Genomic DNA, 17,820 nt, shown 5'->3' with positions numbered 1-17,820 from the left:
AGCCGAATTTCAAGGAAGGAAGTCAGCGCTCTCCGGTCATGGCTCGCGGCTTCGCTCAGCAGAGGTAGCGATGGACTCTCGGTGCCACGCCACCCCCCGTATCCCCTCCGCAGCCTTTAAAAAGGCTCTTTGCGAATCAGGGGGGGCGCTTAAGGCACCCACCGAGTCTTCAGTCCGCAGGCTTTCGTGCCTGCGGTTTTAAGGGTCCCCGTGTCGCCGGCACGGCAAAGACCCGTCCCCCGCTGAGCCGATTCCCTCCGGAGCTCGGAGGGAATCCGCCATTCCCAGATCGCGCCAACCCCGGAAGTCCAATGTAGTATTTCTTCTTTACCAGCACTAAAGCGATGTCCTATCTTGAAAACGTAACATGTTCTAGTAATAATGTGACTTCCAGGATACACAGAGACTATGTGCACACTCTCATCCATTGCACCCCTGCCAGTAGTTTGGGAAGAGTGCACATTAGCCACAATCCAGATCTATCCAGTATCTATCCCATTGTTTCTTATGAAACTCTGCCCTTTGATGCATTTTCCCCCAAGCTAGTATTGATCTGAACTGAAAAAAGAACAGCCTTGTGGCATGTTAAACCAGCACTGTGTACACAGCCTTAGATGATTGCAGGTAGACCTAAGGATGTCACAGGACATCCTTAGAAGTAGAAGGCTTCAGTTTCACCTGTGCCCTCCCTTGTGGCGCCATATCTGTCCTTGAAAATTGTGCTTCCTTCAGCACAATTAAAGTTGTTTCCACCGATATCAAGGAAGCCTTTAGTGCAGACTCCCAAAACAAGTGAGCAAGAACTGTCTATAAACAGTGATCCCTTACTTTAGCTCTGCCTCTCCTTCTCTGCCTCTGTTTCCCATTGCCCTTGGCACCTGCTGAAGGGAAAGAGAGAGGAGCTCAGCCCTACGGATCAGATTTTGCAGGGGTGGTGGAAGAGCCATCTGCGAAGTTGACTAAGGGCTTGGCTTGTAGGAGAAAGATGCCATATTAATAAATGTTTCAATTTAACCTTGTAGTCTAAGCCCTTAGACAATTATGCCACTCATCATTCTCTTAGGAGCCTGCAGGGAGAGATGAGCTGTGAAATTGACTTAAGGACTTGGCTTGCTGGGCAAAGAGGTGATAGTGACTAATCCGAGCACTTGGCAGTTACCTAGCAACAACCCCATGTGCTCCTCAATTACTTCTGGATTGGGGAGCCTGCCTAATGTGCACCAGCTTCTCCCTAAACTCTCCAGCAGTGATGACAGACTCTAGGGTTGCATGATTCACTTCAAATATTTCATTGTGTCAGTACAAAGCTCTCCCTTCACCACCACCTTCCATTTCCCCCTGTATTTAAGTAGGAGTGTGTGGAGAAGAAAACATTTAGCAGGTGAAAACGCCATGAAGATACACACACACGGAAGTGAAAGCCAAGTGTTTGGGTAATGCCCTCTTCATCTGAAGAAACCCTCCATTTTCAGGCGGACTGTACCAAATTTCTTCTTGTAGGTCATCAACGGTAGCTCCTTATTGCTGCAAGACAGTTACACTTTTCTATTTCAAAACACTGGACCCATGTAACACACTAAACATGAGTTGTGCAACACCAGTGATTACCTTTGTTTGCTCTCAGCATCCTCCTGAGGCAAAGTAACAATCACAAGTGACAGGGGCCTGGGTGTATCCAAAAGGCTGATCATTTGGACAGAATTTATTGGATGTACCTCCCCCAGGCCAGCTGGATCAATGTGGTTGTGAGACATGTAGTCAAAACAAAATAAAAATATAGCTCATTTCAATACCACCATTTTACAGTGCAAGAAGACCCAATTATTGGTCATCATTACTAAGCTACAAGAAGATGCAGCACACGTGGGACCTGCAACAAAATGTTGTGTTGCATCCCCATATCTGGGCCCACATCTGAAAGGCCACCCTATTGTAATGTTAGCTTGGTTGGATTTCATTAGCCCCATTATGTTGTGTGGCCGTGCCTTACAATGTCACTTCTGCTGAGTTGACCAGTTTAATCCCTTTAGCTGTTTCCCCCACCCAGGAGGTCTCCTGAGCCGTACTGAAGCAATTTTAAAATCATATAGGCAATACAGGAGCAAAGTGTCTCCCAGGCTCCTGTAGCGAGCAGCCTGCCAACGGGGGCCTATCTAGTAATGCAGGCCCCCTGCCCTCTTCTCCACATACGGACAATGAAAAGGGCCCTCTGTGTTGACCTGGTGATCCCCCCATCTATAGCATCCTTTATTAGACAATTAGTTAATGAGCAGGGCAGGAAGAGTCATCAAATGACAATGAGGGCGAAGAAACAGAAACACAAACAACAAATTTGGAGCCTCATTACAAAGACTGACCACAGTGGGCAAAACGCTAAGCATACACAAGCCTCACTTTGCAGGCCTTCCTTGTATATAACGATGACTTCATTTTCTCTTCTGCGAAGCCCCCAACTTTATTGAAATGATTACTTAGCCAACTCAACCGCTAGCCTTGTTCAAATGGGGATGCTGCTATTCAAATATCCATTAGGAGTGACTCAGATTTCACATCAGCTTCCTGAACGGACAATAAAGATTTGCCTTTCTAATAGTTCTGTGTGGTAACCAAGGGAGGCTCTGGAGACAGTCCTGGAAAATAAGAGACCCAAGAAGACTACATTCTTGTTTGACTTGTTCCCATTCATTTCCCCAACTTGGAAAAAAGAAGCCTTTTTTTTTTGGCTAGGCAGAGAGAAAACGCAGGGGAAATTTGTTGAGTTGTTTGTTTTTGTCCCAGGGCATCCCCCAAGTGGTGGGGAAGAGAATTTGGAGATTTGGACTGAGATAGTCTAACCATTTGTTTTAGGTCCTTTTCCACTGCTTTGCAGGTGAACCTCCCAAGCAGTTAACAGAATATATTAAAACAATAAACATCACTTAAAATTGTAAAAGAGCAAAAACATGCTAGCATAGATTTTTTTTTTTATGCTAGATACATGACATGTGAGGGAAAGATAGTCCTTATGTAACCCTGTGGTAATAGTTGGGGGGTGGAGGAGAGACCCCCTCAACTGGAATATGAGATGCTGGACAGTGAGGGCAGCTCTCCAGGCTGTCCTGTTTCTTTCTGTCTGGGAAAAAATGGTCATTTGGTAGTCTTGTTTCAGAAGAGCCATGTTCATGGTAGAGCTGAGGTGAGGAACCTTTTCCAGAGCACTCTGAAGAAAACATTCCATAACTGGGGTACCACCACTGAGAAGGTCCTGTCTTCTCACCTTCACCTTCACCTCGTCAGGGCACCTGCAGGAGGTCTTCAAAAGAAGCTCTTCTGAGTACAAGTAGGCACATACAGAAAGGCCCGCGGGTGGCGCTGTGGGTTAAACCACAGAGCCTAGGACTTGCCGATCAGAAGGTCGGCAGTTTGAATCCCCGCGACGGGGTGAGCTCCCGTTGTTCAGCCCCAGCTCCTGCCAACCTAGCAGTTCAAAAGCACATCAAAGTGCAAGTAGATAAATAGGTACTGCTCCGGCAGGAAGGTAAATGCCGTTTCCGTGCGCTGCTCTGGTTCACCAGAAGAGGCTTAGTCATGCTGGCCACATGACCCGGCCAATAAAGCGAGATGAGCGCCGCAACCCGAGTTGGTCACGACTGAACCTAATGGTCAGGGGTCCCTTTACCTTTACTTTTAGGCACATATAGAAGCAGCCAATTCTTCAAGGATTCAGGTCCTAAACTATAATGGGCTTTAAAGGTGAAAACCATGACTTTGGGTGGAATTTGTTGCACTAAGATTGTCAGCACAAGCATGTGTTTTCCAGATGGAACAATCTCCCTCTGCTTCTCCCTGGGCCCTGTTCTGGAGGTCTGCCCAACCCTCCAGAGATTTGGAGAAAGGGGGAAAGCCCTATTGAGCTAGCAGGAGTCCTTCTGCTGGCTTCCGCTAGTGTGCCAGGTTAGTTGAATCTGGTCCTTTAAAACGAAAGTCAATTATTTATTTGCACAACTGAGATCTTTCTTGTGTGTGAATGCAGTTTTCCAACTGGCTTTCCTCTGCAATGTGGTTTATAAAGCACCACGTAACTTCCTAAATGCAATCTGGAGGGAAGGACAGAGTGTCTCTAGATGCCAAGTGAGGAAACTGAACCCCACAAGGCATTCAAGGTAATCTTTCCATAGCTTTTCTCTTTGCAAGATGCTTGTGAATTTCCATTAGAAAAACAGCACGGCTGTCATTTGGTGTTGCCATAGTGCTGCTGAATACAGAACATAATAAACTAAGCTGCGGTGCCTCTGCCCCACTCCAGCTACTATGACCTGCAGTTTGTGTGGCAATTCAGAAAGGTTTCTCTTTAAAAGCTGTTGCTTGATGTATACTACCACTTAACAGATGCTGATTGCTGCCTTTCTCCTGCTGCGTTAAGGGTACACCAAGCAGATTTTGGGGTGGGGAGGGGGACACAGTTGCACAATAGGAGCACTTAGCAACAGTGGCATTTGTAATTGCTGCCGCTTTGAAGTGGAGCAAGCGAGCCCATTTCTTTTGCCTGAATCGATAAGCAAAATAGCCCCTTCAGTCATGTCCTGGGTGTGCCAGTCTCCAGTGTCTCAAGCACAAAACGGTTTAACTCCAATAGCTGATTGATTTTTATTTTTTGTATGAAAAGTCATCCTTTCAGGGTCATCTTCGACAAACCAATTTGTTCTTCCGAGCTTCCCTTTCAGGCTTTCCAGCAAGGACCCTTCTGACATTCCCTCAATATGCCACACTAGCAAAGAAAAGCAAACAATGGTGTGTTGGCAAATGGCAAGAAAGGGATTGAATGCTGCTGTAATGTGCTTCTCACTTAGAACATGCTGGGTGTATTTGGTTGTCCACTTCCAAAGGGATCAGGCAAAAACACAGAAAAGAACAACTAAACGATCAGGAAATGTTCCCTTCCAAATGAGGAAAGGGCAAAACACTTGGGAGCGTCTCTTCACATCTGGGACCCAAAGCAGGAACTTTACAGTTTGCCTTGGACTAAGGTTGCAGTCTAAATTAAAGAGAGGGGTTAAAAATTTCAATTTTAGGGTGTTGTCTGCTTGCCCCTCCAAAACATTACCAATCTAAAAACCTAATATAAAAATAAATTCCATTTCTTTATTATGAATCACCCATGAATTGTCACTATTAGCAGAGAAGAGGAGTTTGGACTCAATATCCCGCCTTTCACTCCCCTTAAGGAGTCTCAAAGTGGCTAACAATCTCCTTTTCCTTCCTGAGGCTGAGAGACTTCAGAGAAGTGTGACTAGCCCAAGGTCACCCAGCAGCAGCATGTGGAGGAGCGGGGAAGCGAACCTGGTTCACCAGATTACGAGTCCCCTGTTCTTAACCACTACACCACGCTGGTGTAGAGGGAGGGGCCAAGCTACCACCAAGTCTCCATTTGCCCTGCTGCTTGCAGAGGTCACTGGCTGTCGCAGCAGAGAATGTGGCCAATGACTCCCCTTTCCATCCTGCCGTTCCTTCCATGGGAATCACTTGACGTCACCTATTGCTAGTGGAGGTGCCAGCTGTCCACTCTCTATTTTGTATTTATTTTTAGCCAACCATTTATGTGACTTTGATTTCTGACGTTCATCTTGAGCTGGATGGTGAGATTTGAATTTCATTAGGGTTTGATTATTAAACAGTGCCCTGCTGGATCAGACCAAAGGCCCACCCAGCCCACCAATATTGTTATCTCAGTAGCCAAGCAGAAGCCTCTGGGGAAGCCCACAAACAGGACACCACTCTCTTCCCTTGCAATTCCCTTGCTGAATCACATTTTCCTGTAGCTCACTATTTATTTTGTTTTGTTCATATGATGTTTGCTGGTTTGGGGACCTTTGGACTGGAAAGTGGTATGTAAATGCATAATATTAATGGCACTAAGTTCTGGTTAGGGACGCGGGTGGCGCTGTGGGTAAAACCTCAGTGCCTAGGACTTGCCGATCGTATGGTCGGCGGTTCGAATCCCCGTGGCGGGGTGTGCTCCCGTCTTTCGGTCCCAGCTCCTGCCCACCTAGCAGTTCGAAAGCACCCTTAAGTGCAAGTAGATAAATAGGTACCGCTTTATAGCGGGAAGGTAAACGGCGTTTCCGTGTGCTGCGCTGGTGCTGGCTCGCCAGAGCAGCTTCGTCACGCTGGCCACGTGACCCGGAAGTGTCTGCGGACAACGCTGGCCCCCGGCCTCTTAAGTGAGATGAGCACACAACCCTAGAGTCGAACACGACTGGCCCGTACGGGCAGGGGTACCTTTACCTTTACCTAAGTTCTGGTTGCTGGAACCAGTTTCCCTAGGAAGTCAGACCACTGCTTCATAAGGCTCAGCTTTGTCAACACTGACTGGCCACAGCTCTTCAGGATTTTCAGAAGTCTCTTCCAGCTCCACCTGGAGATGCCAGGGACTGAACATGGGACCTTCTTCATGCAAAGTAGATGGTCTACCACCAAGCTATAGCCCTTCTTTCAATTACAGATAGGTAGCCGTGTTGGTCTGCCATAGTCAAAATAAAAAAATTCCTTCCAGTGGCACCTTAAAGACCAACTAAGTTAGTTCATGGTATGAGCTTTCGTGTGCATGCACACTTCTTCAGATACACTGAAACAGAAGTTGCCAGATCCTTCTATATAGTTCAAGTTCAGGAAAGGGGTGGGGGGCTCTACACTAGCCAAGCACCAGTCATGACAAACACCTCAAGCATTTCCTCAAAATCCCGTAAAGAAAAGCTAAGAGATTAGGAAAGCAAAGCACTGTAAGACTACAATTTATAGTCTCGATATATATATTGCATATGTGATTTTTTTTTTGGCATCATACAGATCTCTCACATCAACATTCTTTTGCAAAGTACAGGAAACACATTCGCTCAAAGAAACGTGAAACGGATGCTGCTCAAGCCATCAGACAGTAAAATGCAATCCACATGGGAAGGTTAATGTCTTGAAAGTGAAGTTGTTGCTGCCTTTCCTTTGCGCCCCATCTCAACATCATCGAACACCTCTATTTAAAAAATGGTTCGTCGCAGCAAGGCCCACAGATTATGGCTCAAAAACTGTACTGGGCATTTATAGGAATCTATTCAGGCTCTTCAGTCAGATGATGTGTGGCATGAACATGCAATGTTCATTACTTGAAAGAGACACTCAGTACTCCAGGACCGGGGGATCTCTCAACCCAAAACATGATTTCTTAGAAGGAATCTCCAGAGTTCCATTGGATTGACTTCCTAGTAACTGTGCTTAGGATTACAGCTTTTGTCCTTCTGAAATGAACACTGAATTTACCCTAGATCATTGCAAGGTTAGCTGTCAGTTGACTATAATACTCATACAATCACTGCTTAAGCAAAGGCAAGGAAATGCAATGGGGCCATGCATAATATTTTCCTACTTCCTAAAGGTGTCAAGCACCATGATGGATGAACTGGGTTAATAAGGATGCAGCATGACACACACTGTCCTCTGGGGTTTGCAGTCACTGATCTTCAGCTCAAGCATTGATCTTCCTGCCCAAACTGTTCAAGGCAGAAAGGTAAGTTTAGTTCGACACACCTAGTTGTACCATGACAGCCCAGTGACAGTTAGCTGAACTTTCTCCTCCCCTGCCCCAAGGCTGACTTGGCCGGAAGCATGAAATCCTGGGCAGATGTACAATCAGAGTGGGCAAGGCTAGCTTTGTTTCTCCAAAGTAAACGTGTCACCAAATTAATTCTCCCAAGTAAATATTAGCTATCGCTACGCTTCCTAGAACCCACATCACTCACTTCTTCTCCATAAAGAGTAGTGTTGGGTAGACAAACAACACCCCTCATGAAGGTGCATCCACTTTGGCAGAGAAGTATCACAGGGAAAATGAATATTCTACCCCAATATAGCTTTCCATAAACGGAAAGCTGCACTCTTTGATTAGAACCCCCCCCCCCAAGTTTTGCTTTGCCTTAATGCACTTCCCCAACTTGATGCCCTCCAGATGTTGCTGGACTCCAACTCCCATCACCCTGAGACGGCATGGTCAAGGATGATGGGAGTTGTAGTCCTACTAGCATCTGGAGTCCACCAGTTTGGGGAAGGCTTGCTTAATATTTCATGCTTTTTTTCACCCCAATGGATTCCTGCTTCTTCTCAAGAAGCTGAGCACGATCCCTCATTGCAACTAGGGCTTCCTGTTACATCTCATTTGAACCTTTTCCTTGTATTCTAATCCTATGCATGTACTTACTTGGGAGTCAACCCCACCAATTTCAATGGAACGTATTTCCAAGTCCATGAACAAAACCTAAGCAGCCTCTGTGGCTGGCACCTCATTCCCTTCCCCACATGGCCCTGTTAAGCAAGGCCACCTCCTGCCCTTTCAGGGCAATCCCCACACTTATGGCTTATTTTGTACCAGCAATCCAGCTGAAGTGGGAACTTTAGTCTAAAAAGCCTTAGACTAAACTCAATATCCTTCTCTAAGGCATACCTTTAAAAGAATAGTCTGCCCACCACAGCCATTATATACATTCCTCTGCCAGTCCAAGGGGCATGCGTATGGGTTGTGAGAAAACTTGAAAGAAAAAAGGGGAAATTCTAAAAATAAAATTTCATTTACCAAAAAACCAAAAACAACCCACTTAGATGCTGCATCTGTAATCCAGAGAGGCTCTTTGAACAGGCTAGCAGAAGCTGCTGCCTGTTCCAAGGCATTTTGACTCCCCACAGAACCACCATACCACAGCTGGGCTCGCAACTTCTCCAGAAGTTTTGCCCAAGTTACAGAAGCAGCTTGTCAAAAGGCAATAGAAGGATGATAAAAGCCCTCTCTGGTCACGAGACGCTCACTGTATAGATCTTGTGCATCACAGCCCACATTTCAAGAACATTCAGGGGACAAATAAAAGAAAAAGAAATATCAGAAGGCGATCATGCCAACTTCAGCAGAACCCGTCTAGTGGGACATCCCAAGTCCAGAAACAATCACCGTACCTCCATATACATGAAATACGCAACATCACAAGCAGCAGCAACTTTACATCAGGCAATGATTCTCTCCTTCCCTCCCCCATGCCAGTCCAGAATAAGATTGTTGATTTGCTCTCTTTAAATTATTTTGTAGATCTGTGGGTCTTCCAGAAGAAGTGGTGTCAAGTCACACCCGTTGCCGATATCGCACAAAGGCCCACACGGCAGCCGCTGCTATGGCCAGCCCCGGCACTAAGATAACCGCCAAAGGAAGGCCTCCCGGGTCTCCGTCCCCTCGGTGGCTTGAGGGACCGTTCTGGGGCAGCAGCTGAAACAGGAAGGAGAGCAGCATTGAGGACAGCCAAGCCAGAGCAAGAAACCTCAAGCAATTTCTAAGGATCACGTACTTCTCAAGCCAAGCAGGAGCAAGACCCTCAAGTCGGGAAACCGGAGGACAAATCTGCTCCAAATTAGTATTTGACAAAGCTGAACATTCATTAACCCTAGACGGCTTGTGCTCTTTGCACAAGAATGAGACTGCCCGAATTTTCTTTTTTATTTTCAATGTCCTACCTTCGCCAAATCTAGCCTCCACATTATGCTTGAGATAAGTCACAAAGTCTCCCACCTCTAGAGAATGGCTTCTTGTCATTGTTGAAGGCAGACTGCAGATGCCTTCCTCAACAGCCACTTTTCCCACAAAGCCCACCAACCACCTTCAACCTCAAACTTTGGATCATATCCTGCTTGGGACAAGAGAGACTTTTTTTATAATTATGATGCCGATGCTGGAAAATCTTTTTCCATGCTACAGTAATCAAGGAGAGGATTTTACCTTCGGCATGTCACATGTTGAGTGAGATTTATTCTGAAGGTGACCACGTGTGTGGCAACAGCAATCATTTACAGTGTTCGGAAACAAGAGAACTGAGAGACTCTCTTGAAGACACATCACACTGCAGCACAGGGCTTTGTAGGTGCTGCCTAACAGGTGCTTGCAAACCCTTTTTAGACGCAGCCACATCTTTACCTTCCCCTCACCTCATGTTATATATGAAGTCAGGTGTGGGGCAGGAGGACGTGGCTTGGCCAATATGGCTTGGCAGGTCAAATGAGGCCACCTGGTGGGACGGATTAGCCCTGCAGGCTCCCCAACACTGTCATGGGGGCATACCAACAACAAATATTTGTTTAGCTTATTACATTTATAGACCGACTTCCTTCCATCATTAAACTCAGGGTGGCAGCCACTGGCTTCTCAGGTTCCCATCCAGATACTGACTAAACCCAGACCTGCTTAGCTTCAGCAAAGTAGTGACCTCATTTGCCTTGAGACTACACAATCCAAAATCTTTCCAGTGGGTGGAAGAACACCAGAAAAAAGGGCACCGCGAGTAACAGAGGGATTGAAAAGTTTCATGTTTAAAATATATGTACAGCCAGATAGGAACTCTTTCTGCCCCCCATCTTCTTAAGGCACCTCACCTTCATGGATTACCTCAGAAGCAGCAGTTGGCAGGGCATAACCTTTCAAGCTATAGCGGTAAGTTCCAAGAAACAAAATAATACACACCCTATGTTGAACCTTTAGTGATACTTTATCGCCCGCAGTCCTGAACAGATCCACAACGTGCTGGTGCAGCATGTTCTTCAGCTCCTTGCCATTAACCTGAGAAAAAACCATTTTAAAACAACAAATTAGGCATACACGGACAAGCCAGGTTAGATGCTGGATTGTACATAGCATTGACACAGTGTGTAAGTGTTCAAAGGGCTTCACACCCTTTTACATTTTGGGAACAGACAGTGAAACGGCCAGGATTCTCCATATATTCTTGAAAAAGAAAATCCATAACATCTTAACTATAGGCAAACACCCAAGCTTGTGAAATCACGCTGGAATTGGAAAGCTTTACATGTTCAGCAGTAAGTGTACGTTACTTGGGATAAATCTCATTGAGAACAATTAAGAATTCCTATCTGTTTTAAGTACTGCACTGTAAAATAAACAGCACAATATGATAGTATTCCGGCAAGTACCTCTAAACAAATCCAATTTGAATCAATTACTATCCCAGCCTAAGTGTACCTTCTTTTTGTTAGATGCTGTGGATTTGTCATAGGTCACCTATTTTCCAGGTGAGAACAGAAGGGTTGGATGGGGCAGACACACACACATAAACTGAGGCGCAGGAAAGCCTTAGTATCCAACCACACGGAGTTAGATGAAAACAAATCAAAGCAGTAGGGATGTCTACATAGCCACATCACTGCCTCCCAAAGAAAGTTGCTTATAAATGAGTATTTCTACTTAAAATCAAGAGTAATGTTTAGAAGGAGGGCTCAATAAAAATACAGCCAATGTAAATATTAAAAGTTAGCACATGCCCATTTCCAGAGTCCAGAGCTATGAGAAACGTGGTTACATATCTCCCCACCCTCACAACTGCATGCACACTGTGATGCCCTGAAGACAATTTTCATGTGAAGCAAAAATAATAATAAGTTGACAAATAGAACGAGATTTGGGGCAGGGAAATTCCACCCTCAACCAGTGAAACTTGGTTCTCACACTGCATTTTTGCATCCCCGGTCACCTTGCCTCTCCTTCTGTTTCCCAGCATGCACCAATGTGAGGAATTAGATTTGTGAGCTTCTTAGAGCAGGGACTCTTGTCTTATTTGCTTGTCTTACTCTTGAAAACACCACATACATGAATGGAGCAGTATAAGTTAAACAGTGGCTTCAAACCGAGAGCAATGCATACTCTAGAAACACACTAGGGAAATCTGTGGCTCTTTACAGCACATTTTTATATGGCTCACATAATGAAAAATGATGTGTGGTGACCTAAGGGCATCAGTGAGTACATATTACATTTTCAATGTGCAACAGAGCCTTTACTGTGAGGCAATATTTGCTACTTTAAATTTCAGCTGGGGGGGGGGGGACTTGGAAGATATCAGTAAGGTTTCTTTTCCCGCAGAGGCAAACAGTCCAAACTTCTAGAAAGGAGGAGGAACAGCATCAGTATCTTACCCGGAAGCTCCCTTCCTTTCACTGCAGAAACAAACAGCTCTCAGGCAGCAGGAACCTGAAACCATTTCTGTGGAGCCTGAAACCATTTCTGTGGAGGGGCCTAAACTACTTACTGCTAAAATTTTGTCCCCCTCCTGCAGGCGTCCATCAAGGGCGGCAGCTCCATCTTCTTTGATTCGACTAACGTAGATGCCCGTGTCATTGGAGATGTACTGCTGGTCTGTTCCACCGACTATATTAAACCCCAAACCTAAGAACAAGAACAAGGTAGACAGAAATAAGAACCAGGACTAGCAATAAGCCAGGCACCCAAAATACCCAACTGAGGCCATCCTTCTATGCCAGTAGAACTCTACGCCAAAAGCTGGGATCGAGGCCAATGCTATATTTTTTTAAAAAACCAAAAACCAATTCTAGTAAAAGCATATTTTTCACTTTAATGTTAAGTAACACGGTTTGGAAAGAAGCCTGAAATTACAATAGTTTTAGGGCCTTCTTTCTGGATACACGATCTTCACATAAGAATGAGGTCAGGCAAATGTCTCCTTATGTAAAATTGAATTTGTACATTTCACATACCTTAATCAGACAAAGCCAGTGTTAGAAACTCAAATATACAGTGGTACCTCAGGTTACATACGCTTCAGGTTACAGACTCCGCTAACCCAGAAATATTACCTCAGGTTAAGAACTTTGCTTCAGGATGAGAACAGAAATCGTGCGGTGGCGGCGCAGCGGCAGCAGGAGGCCCCATTAGCTAAAGTGGTGCTTCAGGTTACGGCGCAGCAGCAGCAGGAGGCCCCATTAGCTAAAGTGGTGCTTCAGGTTAAGAACAGACCTCCAGAACTAATTAAGTTCTTAACCTGAGGTACCACTGTATTAGCTATTCACCTAATGCCCCCTTAAAGCTAGGTTACGGGCGTGATGACAGACTATCTAGTTGAAATTTTTTTTGCAAGACAAAAAAATGAATTGTGCATTTATCAACATATATACACAAAATCAAGAGTGATGTTTAAATCACTTTTCTGCCCCTCATTTACTGTTTTTATATCCTGAGGCTCATCCAAGAAGAAAAGCACACTATATGGTCCCAGAACTTCATGCTCTGTATTCTCAAGTGGTAGATTCCATGTGTGACTGCTCCCTCAGCTCAAATGCCTTCTGAGCATGGGAAGAAGAAAGGCTAGGATTAAATCTTCTCTGCTCGTGTGCAGATGATGATGATGATGATGATACAAGGTGTTCAAACATGTGATCCTTCATCTGTACTAGAAAATGGCATAATCCTATGAGGATTGTGCAAGATCAAATAGTTCTGATGCAGGTTGCCTTGTCAGTTGCTAAGAATTTTAGCAGGCTAGGCCAGCCTTCCCCAAGCAGATGCCTTGGACTACAACTTCCATCATCCCCAACTACCAGAGATGCTGGCTGTGGCTAACAGCACTTGTAGCCAAAAAATATTGGAGGGTAGCCAGTTGGGGGAGGTTTGGCTAGACCAAATTTGGACTGTTAGTGAGAAATTGCCTGTGAGCAACAAGCAGCATTTCAGAGACAGAGAGTAAAGTGAGTGGATTGGGGCCCAGTCTATGGTCGGTCACATCAGTGGCTCCACTTTGTTAATTTTAAAGGGGAATGATGGTTGTGGTGAGAAATTGTGACCAGATACAGGTGACAGATTTCCTTCACCTATTATATATGTGTCAAAGAAAATATTTTGGTATCTTCAATCTTGCATGTCAAGCTGTGCCCCCACAAAAAAATCCCCTCTTTTATACAGCTGTCAAAAATACGGCAGCCCTGCTGCCTTTGCTTCTGGTCACTCTAAAGCAGTGTTTCCCAAACGTTTTTGGGCAACGGCACACCTGTTTACCAGAAAAAAATCTCGCGGCACACCACCATTAAAGCCCCGCCCCGTGACGTCAGCGCGCAGCGTCACGCCGGGAGGGACGCACAAAAGTGAACGTTTTTTCCCTTCCCCTTGCCGGGGTGGGAGGAGGCAGCAGAGCGAGGGACTGAGGGACGGCGGTAGCTGAGGCGGCGGCGGCTGTTGTGGTGGTGGCGGCGATAGCGGGCGGAGGAGGAGCCGTCGCCGGGAGTTGCTGCTGCTGCTGTTGCTGCTGCTGCCCGGACATGCCGGCCTCCTCCTCCTCCGCTGTCTCGCGCTCCTCCCTTTTGCGCGCGCTGCCCCGCCGCTTGGCACCACCACCGCGGAGCCGCCCCCGGCTCGACACGGATCCTCGCCGCCGCCGCCTCTCGCCGCCCGACTCGCCCGCCTCCCTCCCACGGCACACCAGCCGGTGTCTCACGGCACACTAGTGTGCCACGGAACACCGGTTGGGAAACACTGCTCTAAAGAGCGAAGGATATATATGGAAGGAAGGAAGAAAAGCCCCATGTTGAGGCATAGTCCTGGCCCTGAAACAGTTGAATCCTACTAGCCTAGAGTTCATTATTCATACCATCTCACTTTTCCAGGCAGCAAAGGACAGGCAATCAAGAAAGCCAAATTTCTACAGAAAAGTATTCAGGAGATTCTACAAAGAAGAGTTGACAATGAGAGGGGTAAGTGGGGTGCAGATCCAGTCTGCAACCACTAGTACAGTGGTACCTTGGGTTAACAACTTAATTCGTTCTGGAGGTCCGCTCTTAACCTGAAACTGTTCTCAAATCCCAGATTCCATTCCAGATGCTGCCAATCTTTTAAACACAAAAGTCAGCAGCAGGCTCAAATGCTCCCTCCCTTCCCAGTCAGCCATAACGTGCTTCACCTTTTCCATCCGCGCCCAATGTCTAAACCAAGGTTCCAACTTTAATCAAAATTTGAAAGCATGATTTGCAAATCCTGGTTAAAAAGAGGCTTGCCTTTTTACTATGGCAGGGTAAGATATTTTGTGATGTTAATAGGAATCATTTTGAGCCAGAGAGTGATGAGTACACCCAGATTCTACTCTTCTACTGGAGAATGTCATTAGCACAGGTCACAATTCATATTAGCATTGGGATTAGTCCATCGGGCAATGTTAAAAGGAAATAATCAAGGCCACATGATATGAAACTGTCAAATATGCTAAATTAGAAAGCAATCAAAATGAACCAAAGTTGCGAAAAGGTAGCCTGTACTGTATGAATCTTAGTATTCAAAGGAGGAATTATGAGCTTTAATTTGGGGCAAATTCTGAACTGTAGCAAACATGATAGGATATGGGCAGTTCCTTTCTTTCTGCAACAGCTCTATCTCACTCTTCTATCGTGCAGCAAGTGGAAGCCTATACATCTGTGTATATAGGCGGGGTGAGTGCTCTGCTCTTGTGACTGAATCCTGCTTGCTGGTTTTCCACAGGTATCTGGTTAGCCACTATGAGAACAGGCTGGTGGACTAGATGGGCCCTTGGCCTGATCCAGGAGGCTCTTCTTATGTTCTAATTCAGAAGCTCCCTTGCATTCAAGGGAACTTAGTACAAGGGAAGTGTGCACAGGACTGCAATCTCAGTCTTGCATTCTGCTGTTGGTGTGTGAGAGTAGATCATACAGAGTTCCACTGCACGCACCTGCAAATACATGCAGTTTGCCTCAAATATTTTCTCAGAAAAACAAAAGTGTGCTTGCCCTATTAAGAAATCAATGCAATTCTGAGTGAGGCCGAAGGTTAAGTTTAAAGCCTTCGATCCAACTCAAACAACTCAAAATGGTAAGCATGTGATGTAGCGACTTAAAATGGTAGGCAATGTGATGTGAGCCAGATTGCAATGCCGTGGGAACCGTTCTCTCTCGTGCTGCAAGGGGTGCGGGGAGAGAGAGGCCGAAAAAGCTGCACCGAGTCGGCACAGTCTATTATTAACATTTCCAAACAGAGGCGTCCTCTCGCCCACGCAGTGAAGTTCTGTATAAGCGCCTTCGCAAGGACAAAAATTATACAGGCCTCAGCCGGGCGCTTTCCTACTACCTCAAGAGTCAGGACCCAGATCCGAAAGTTGGTGATTGCTCGGCGCTCGGGGAAGTTGGCCGGGTCAAATCTCGGAAGCGAAAGGCAGCGATCCAAGCCCACGCGGCGGCCGCCCTCTCCCCACCCCCCCACCCCCACTCTGGAGTTGTACCTGAAGGTCCTCTGGTGAGATCGATCACTTCCTCGGAGAGGAGGTAATCCACTCCCCCGTTCATGCTTTGCTCCTCAGCGGCGCTGCCTCCCGCTCGGCCGCCCCTTCTCCGCGCGTTTGAAGGTGAAACAACCGGACCAAAGCGGCGGCTGCCGCAGCAGCAGCAGCAACAGCGGCGGCAGCACTTTCAGTTTTATCAGCCTCACGACAGGAGGAAAGGAAGGCGGCCGCTGAGGATTCTGGGACTCGTAGTCCTCAAGGGCTTTGGCAACTTGCGCGGGGGCCCTTCCCCGCCAGGCAGTCACTTCCTCCCTCAGGTGCGGGGAGCGGGTGGAGAGACGTGTCGTTTCCGGAGTCCTGAGGGTCTCGTTCGTTTATTATTTATGGAAGTATTTATATTATGTTGTAAGCCGCCCTCTCACGAAATATAAGGGCGGTGGTATGGATAATAATCAATAATAACCATTAATAATAATTAACAATAATTAATTATTTAGACCGCCATCTCACAAAATATAAAGGCAGTCAGTAGCGACAACATTTTAGGCAGTACTGTTTGCAAGTAGTAAGGAGAGGGCTTCGGGTTCATCGTCTATGAGGAATTGCGCCTATTTTTCAAAAACGGGACGCCACTTCCATCATCTAAATCCCAAATGTTATACATAAAACCCAAAGCGGTCCCACGCCAGGAGACGTGCGCGCCAGGAGGGGTGGGCAGAGCAGAAGCAGCACAGGCCAGGGAGTTCGCCTCATCCATCAGCTCCTCGTCAATTTTATTCTTTTATTTTACGCATGAAACGCAGCATGCAAACTTTGGACGTCTCGGTTCCCTGGCTACTAAACCACCGCTTGGGGGAGGACTTGGACCAGCTGAGGCTTGGAGGGAGCAGGCTGGCACTCCTGAGGCAGGGGAGAAATCCTGTCCTGTGGATCACAGCAAGCGAGGGAGAGAAGTCTAGATCTCTCAGCTCTGAGGGAAACGGCTTGAAGAGCTTCGTGGTTCCAGGAGCCGTGACAAAAACGGCTGGAGCGACCCGAGGTCGTGACGGAGATTGTTAGAGGAACCCCTACGAGGAAAACTGATACCCTGAGCCCTCTGCCAATGGTAAAATGCAAGGATTTTGTTTTGGTTTTTTGCTGTATTCTGGAGGAATGGGAAGCTATGGTAGCTGTATGAAGATGTCACTGGTAGACTACAATCCTAGATCTATTTACGTAGGAGTAAGTCCCATTAAATCCAGTGTGAATTTCTTTTGAGTAGGCATATGTTATACCACTGTTAATGGTATGGTTACCTTATCACTTCTGGTTTGTTTGATTCACATTGTGTTGTATGAAAGAGGAAGGTAAAAGGTGTGTGTGTGTACTGATTTTAGGTTGAAAAATCAATTGTAAACATATTATCATTAAAAATCCTTTCTTTTCTGTTACAAAAAGCTTAGCCTTCATTTTCATTTTCCTGTTTTGCTGAAAAAGCAAAGCCTTCTGGCACTATAAAGATGAATATATTTATTATGGCATAAACTTTCGTGGATTACTGTCCACTTCATCCAATACATGAAGTGTTACACAGTGTTATGGAGGTTACTTTTAGAAGGATTGTGAAGAGTGAGGTCAGAGTAGTCATTAGGGGATTTGGAACATGGGTCTTCAGGATGCTGATGACACTCAAATCTATGGGCAGTATTCAATTACTATGTCCAATCAGTGTAAGGATAGCTGCCTGTGTAGCATGACT

General features: G+C 46.1%; 1 protein-coding gene across 1 annotated transcript; it reads right to left on the bottom strand.

The window, feature by feature from the left end:
* Window positions 1–6,770: 6,770 nt before the first annotated feature.
* On the bottom strand, window positions 6,771–16,285 carry LOC309534828 (synaptojanin-2-binding protein-like). Its single transcript, XM_082227249.1, has 4 exons — window positions 16,083–16,285; window positions 12,099–12,235; window positions 10,520–10,615; window positions 6,771–9,274 (listed from the first exon to the last, which is right to left on the bottom strand). The coding sequence occupies exons 1-4, from the start codon at window positions 16,144–16,146 to the stop codon at window positions 9,134–9,136; spliced, it is 438 nt and encodes a 145-aa protein (XP_082083375.1). The 5' UTR covers window positions 16,147–16,285; the 3' UTR covers window positions 6,771–9,133.
* Window positions 16,286–17,820: the final 1,535 nt, after the last annotated feature.

Source organism: Podarcis vaucheri, assembly GCF_965113315.1.
Source record: "Podarcis vaucheri genome assembly, chromosome: 1".
Classification (NCBI taxonomy): Eukaryota; Metazoa; Chordata; class Lepidosauria; order Squamata; family Lacertidae; genus Podarcis; species Podarcis vaucheri.
The sequence above is the reverse complement of the archived record's forward strand: the minus strand, read 5'-3'. Positions and strand labels throughout refer to the sequence as shown.

Coding starts and splice junctions, on each gene's coding strand:
- LOC309534828 (XM_082227249.1), bottom strand. CDS start 16,146: ATGAACGGGGGAGTGGATTACCTCCTCTCCGAGGAAGTGATCGATCTC. Junction 12,236..16,082: donor TCTCACCAGAGGACCTTCAG/GTACAACTCCAG, acceptor TCTTGTTCTTAG/GTTTGGGGTTTAATATAGTC. Junction 10,616..12,098: donor AGGGGGACAAAATTTTAGCA/GTAAGTAGTTTA, acceptor GTTTTTTCTCAG/GTTAATGGCAAGGAGCTGAA.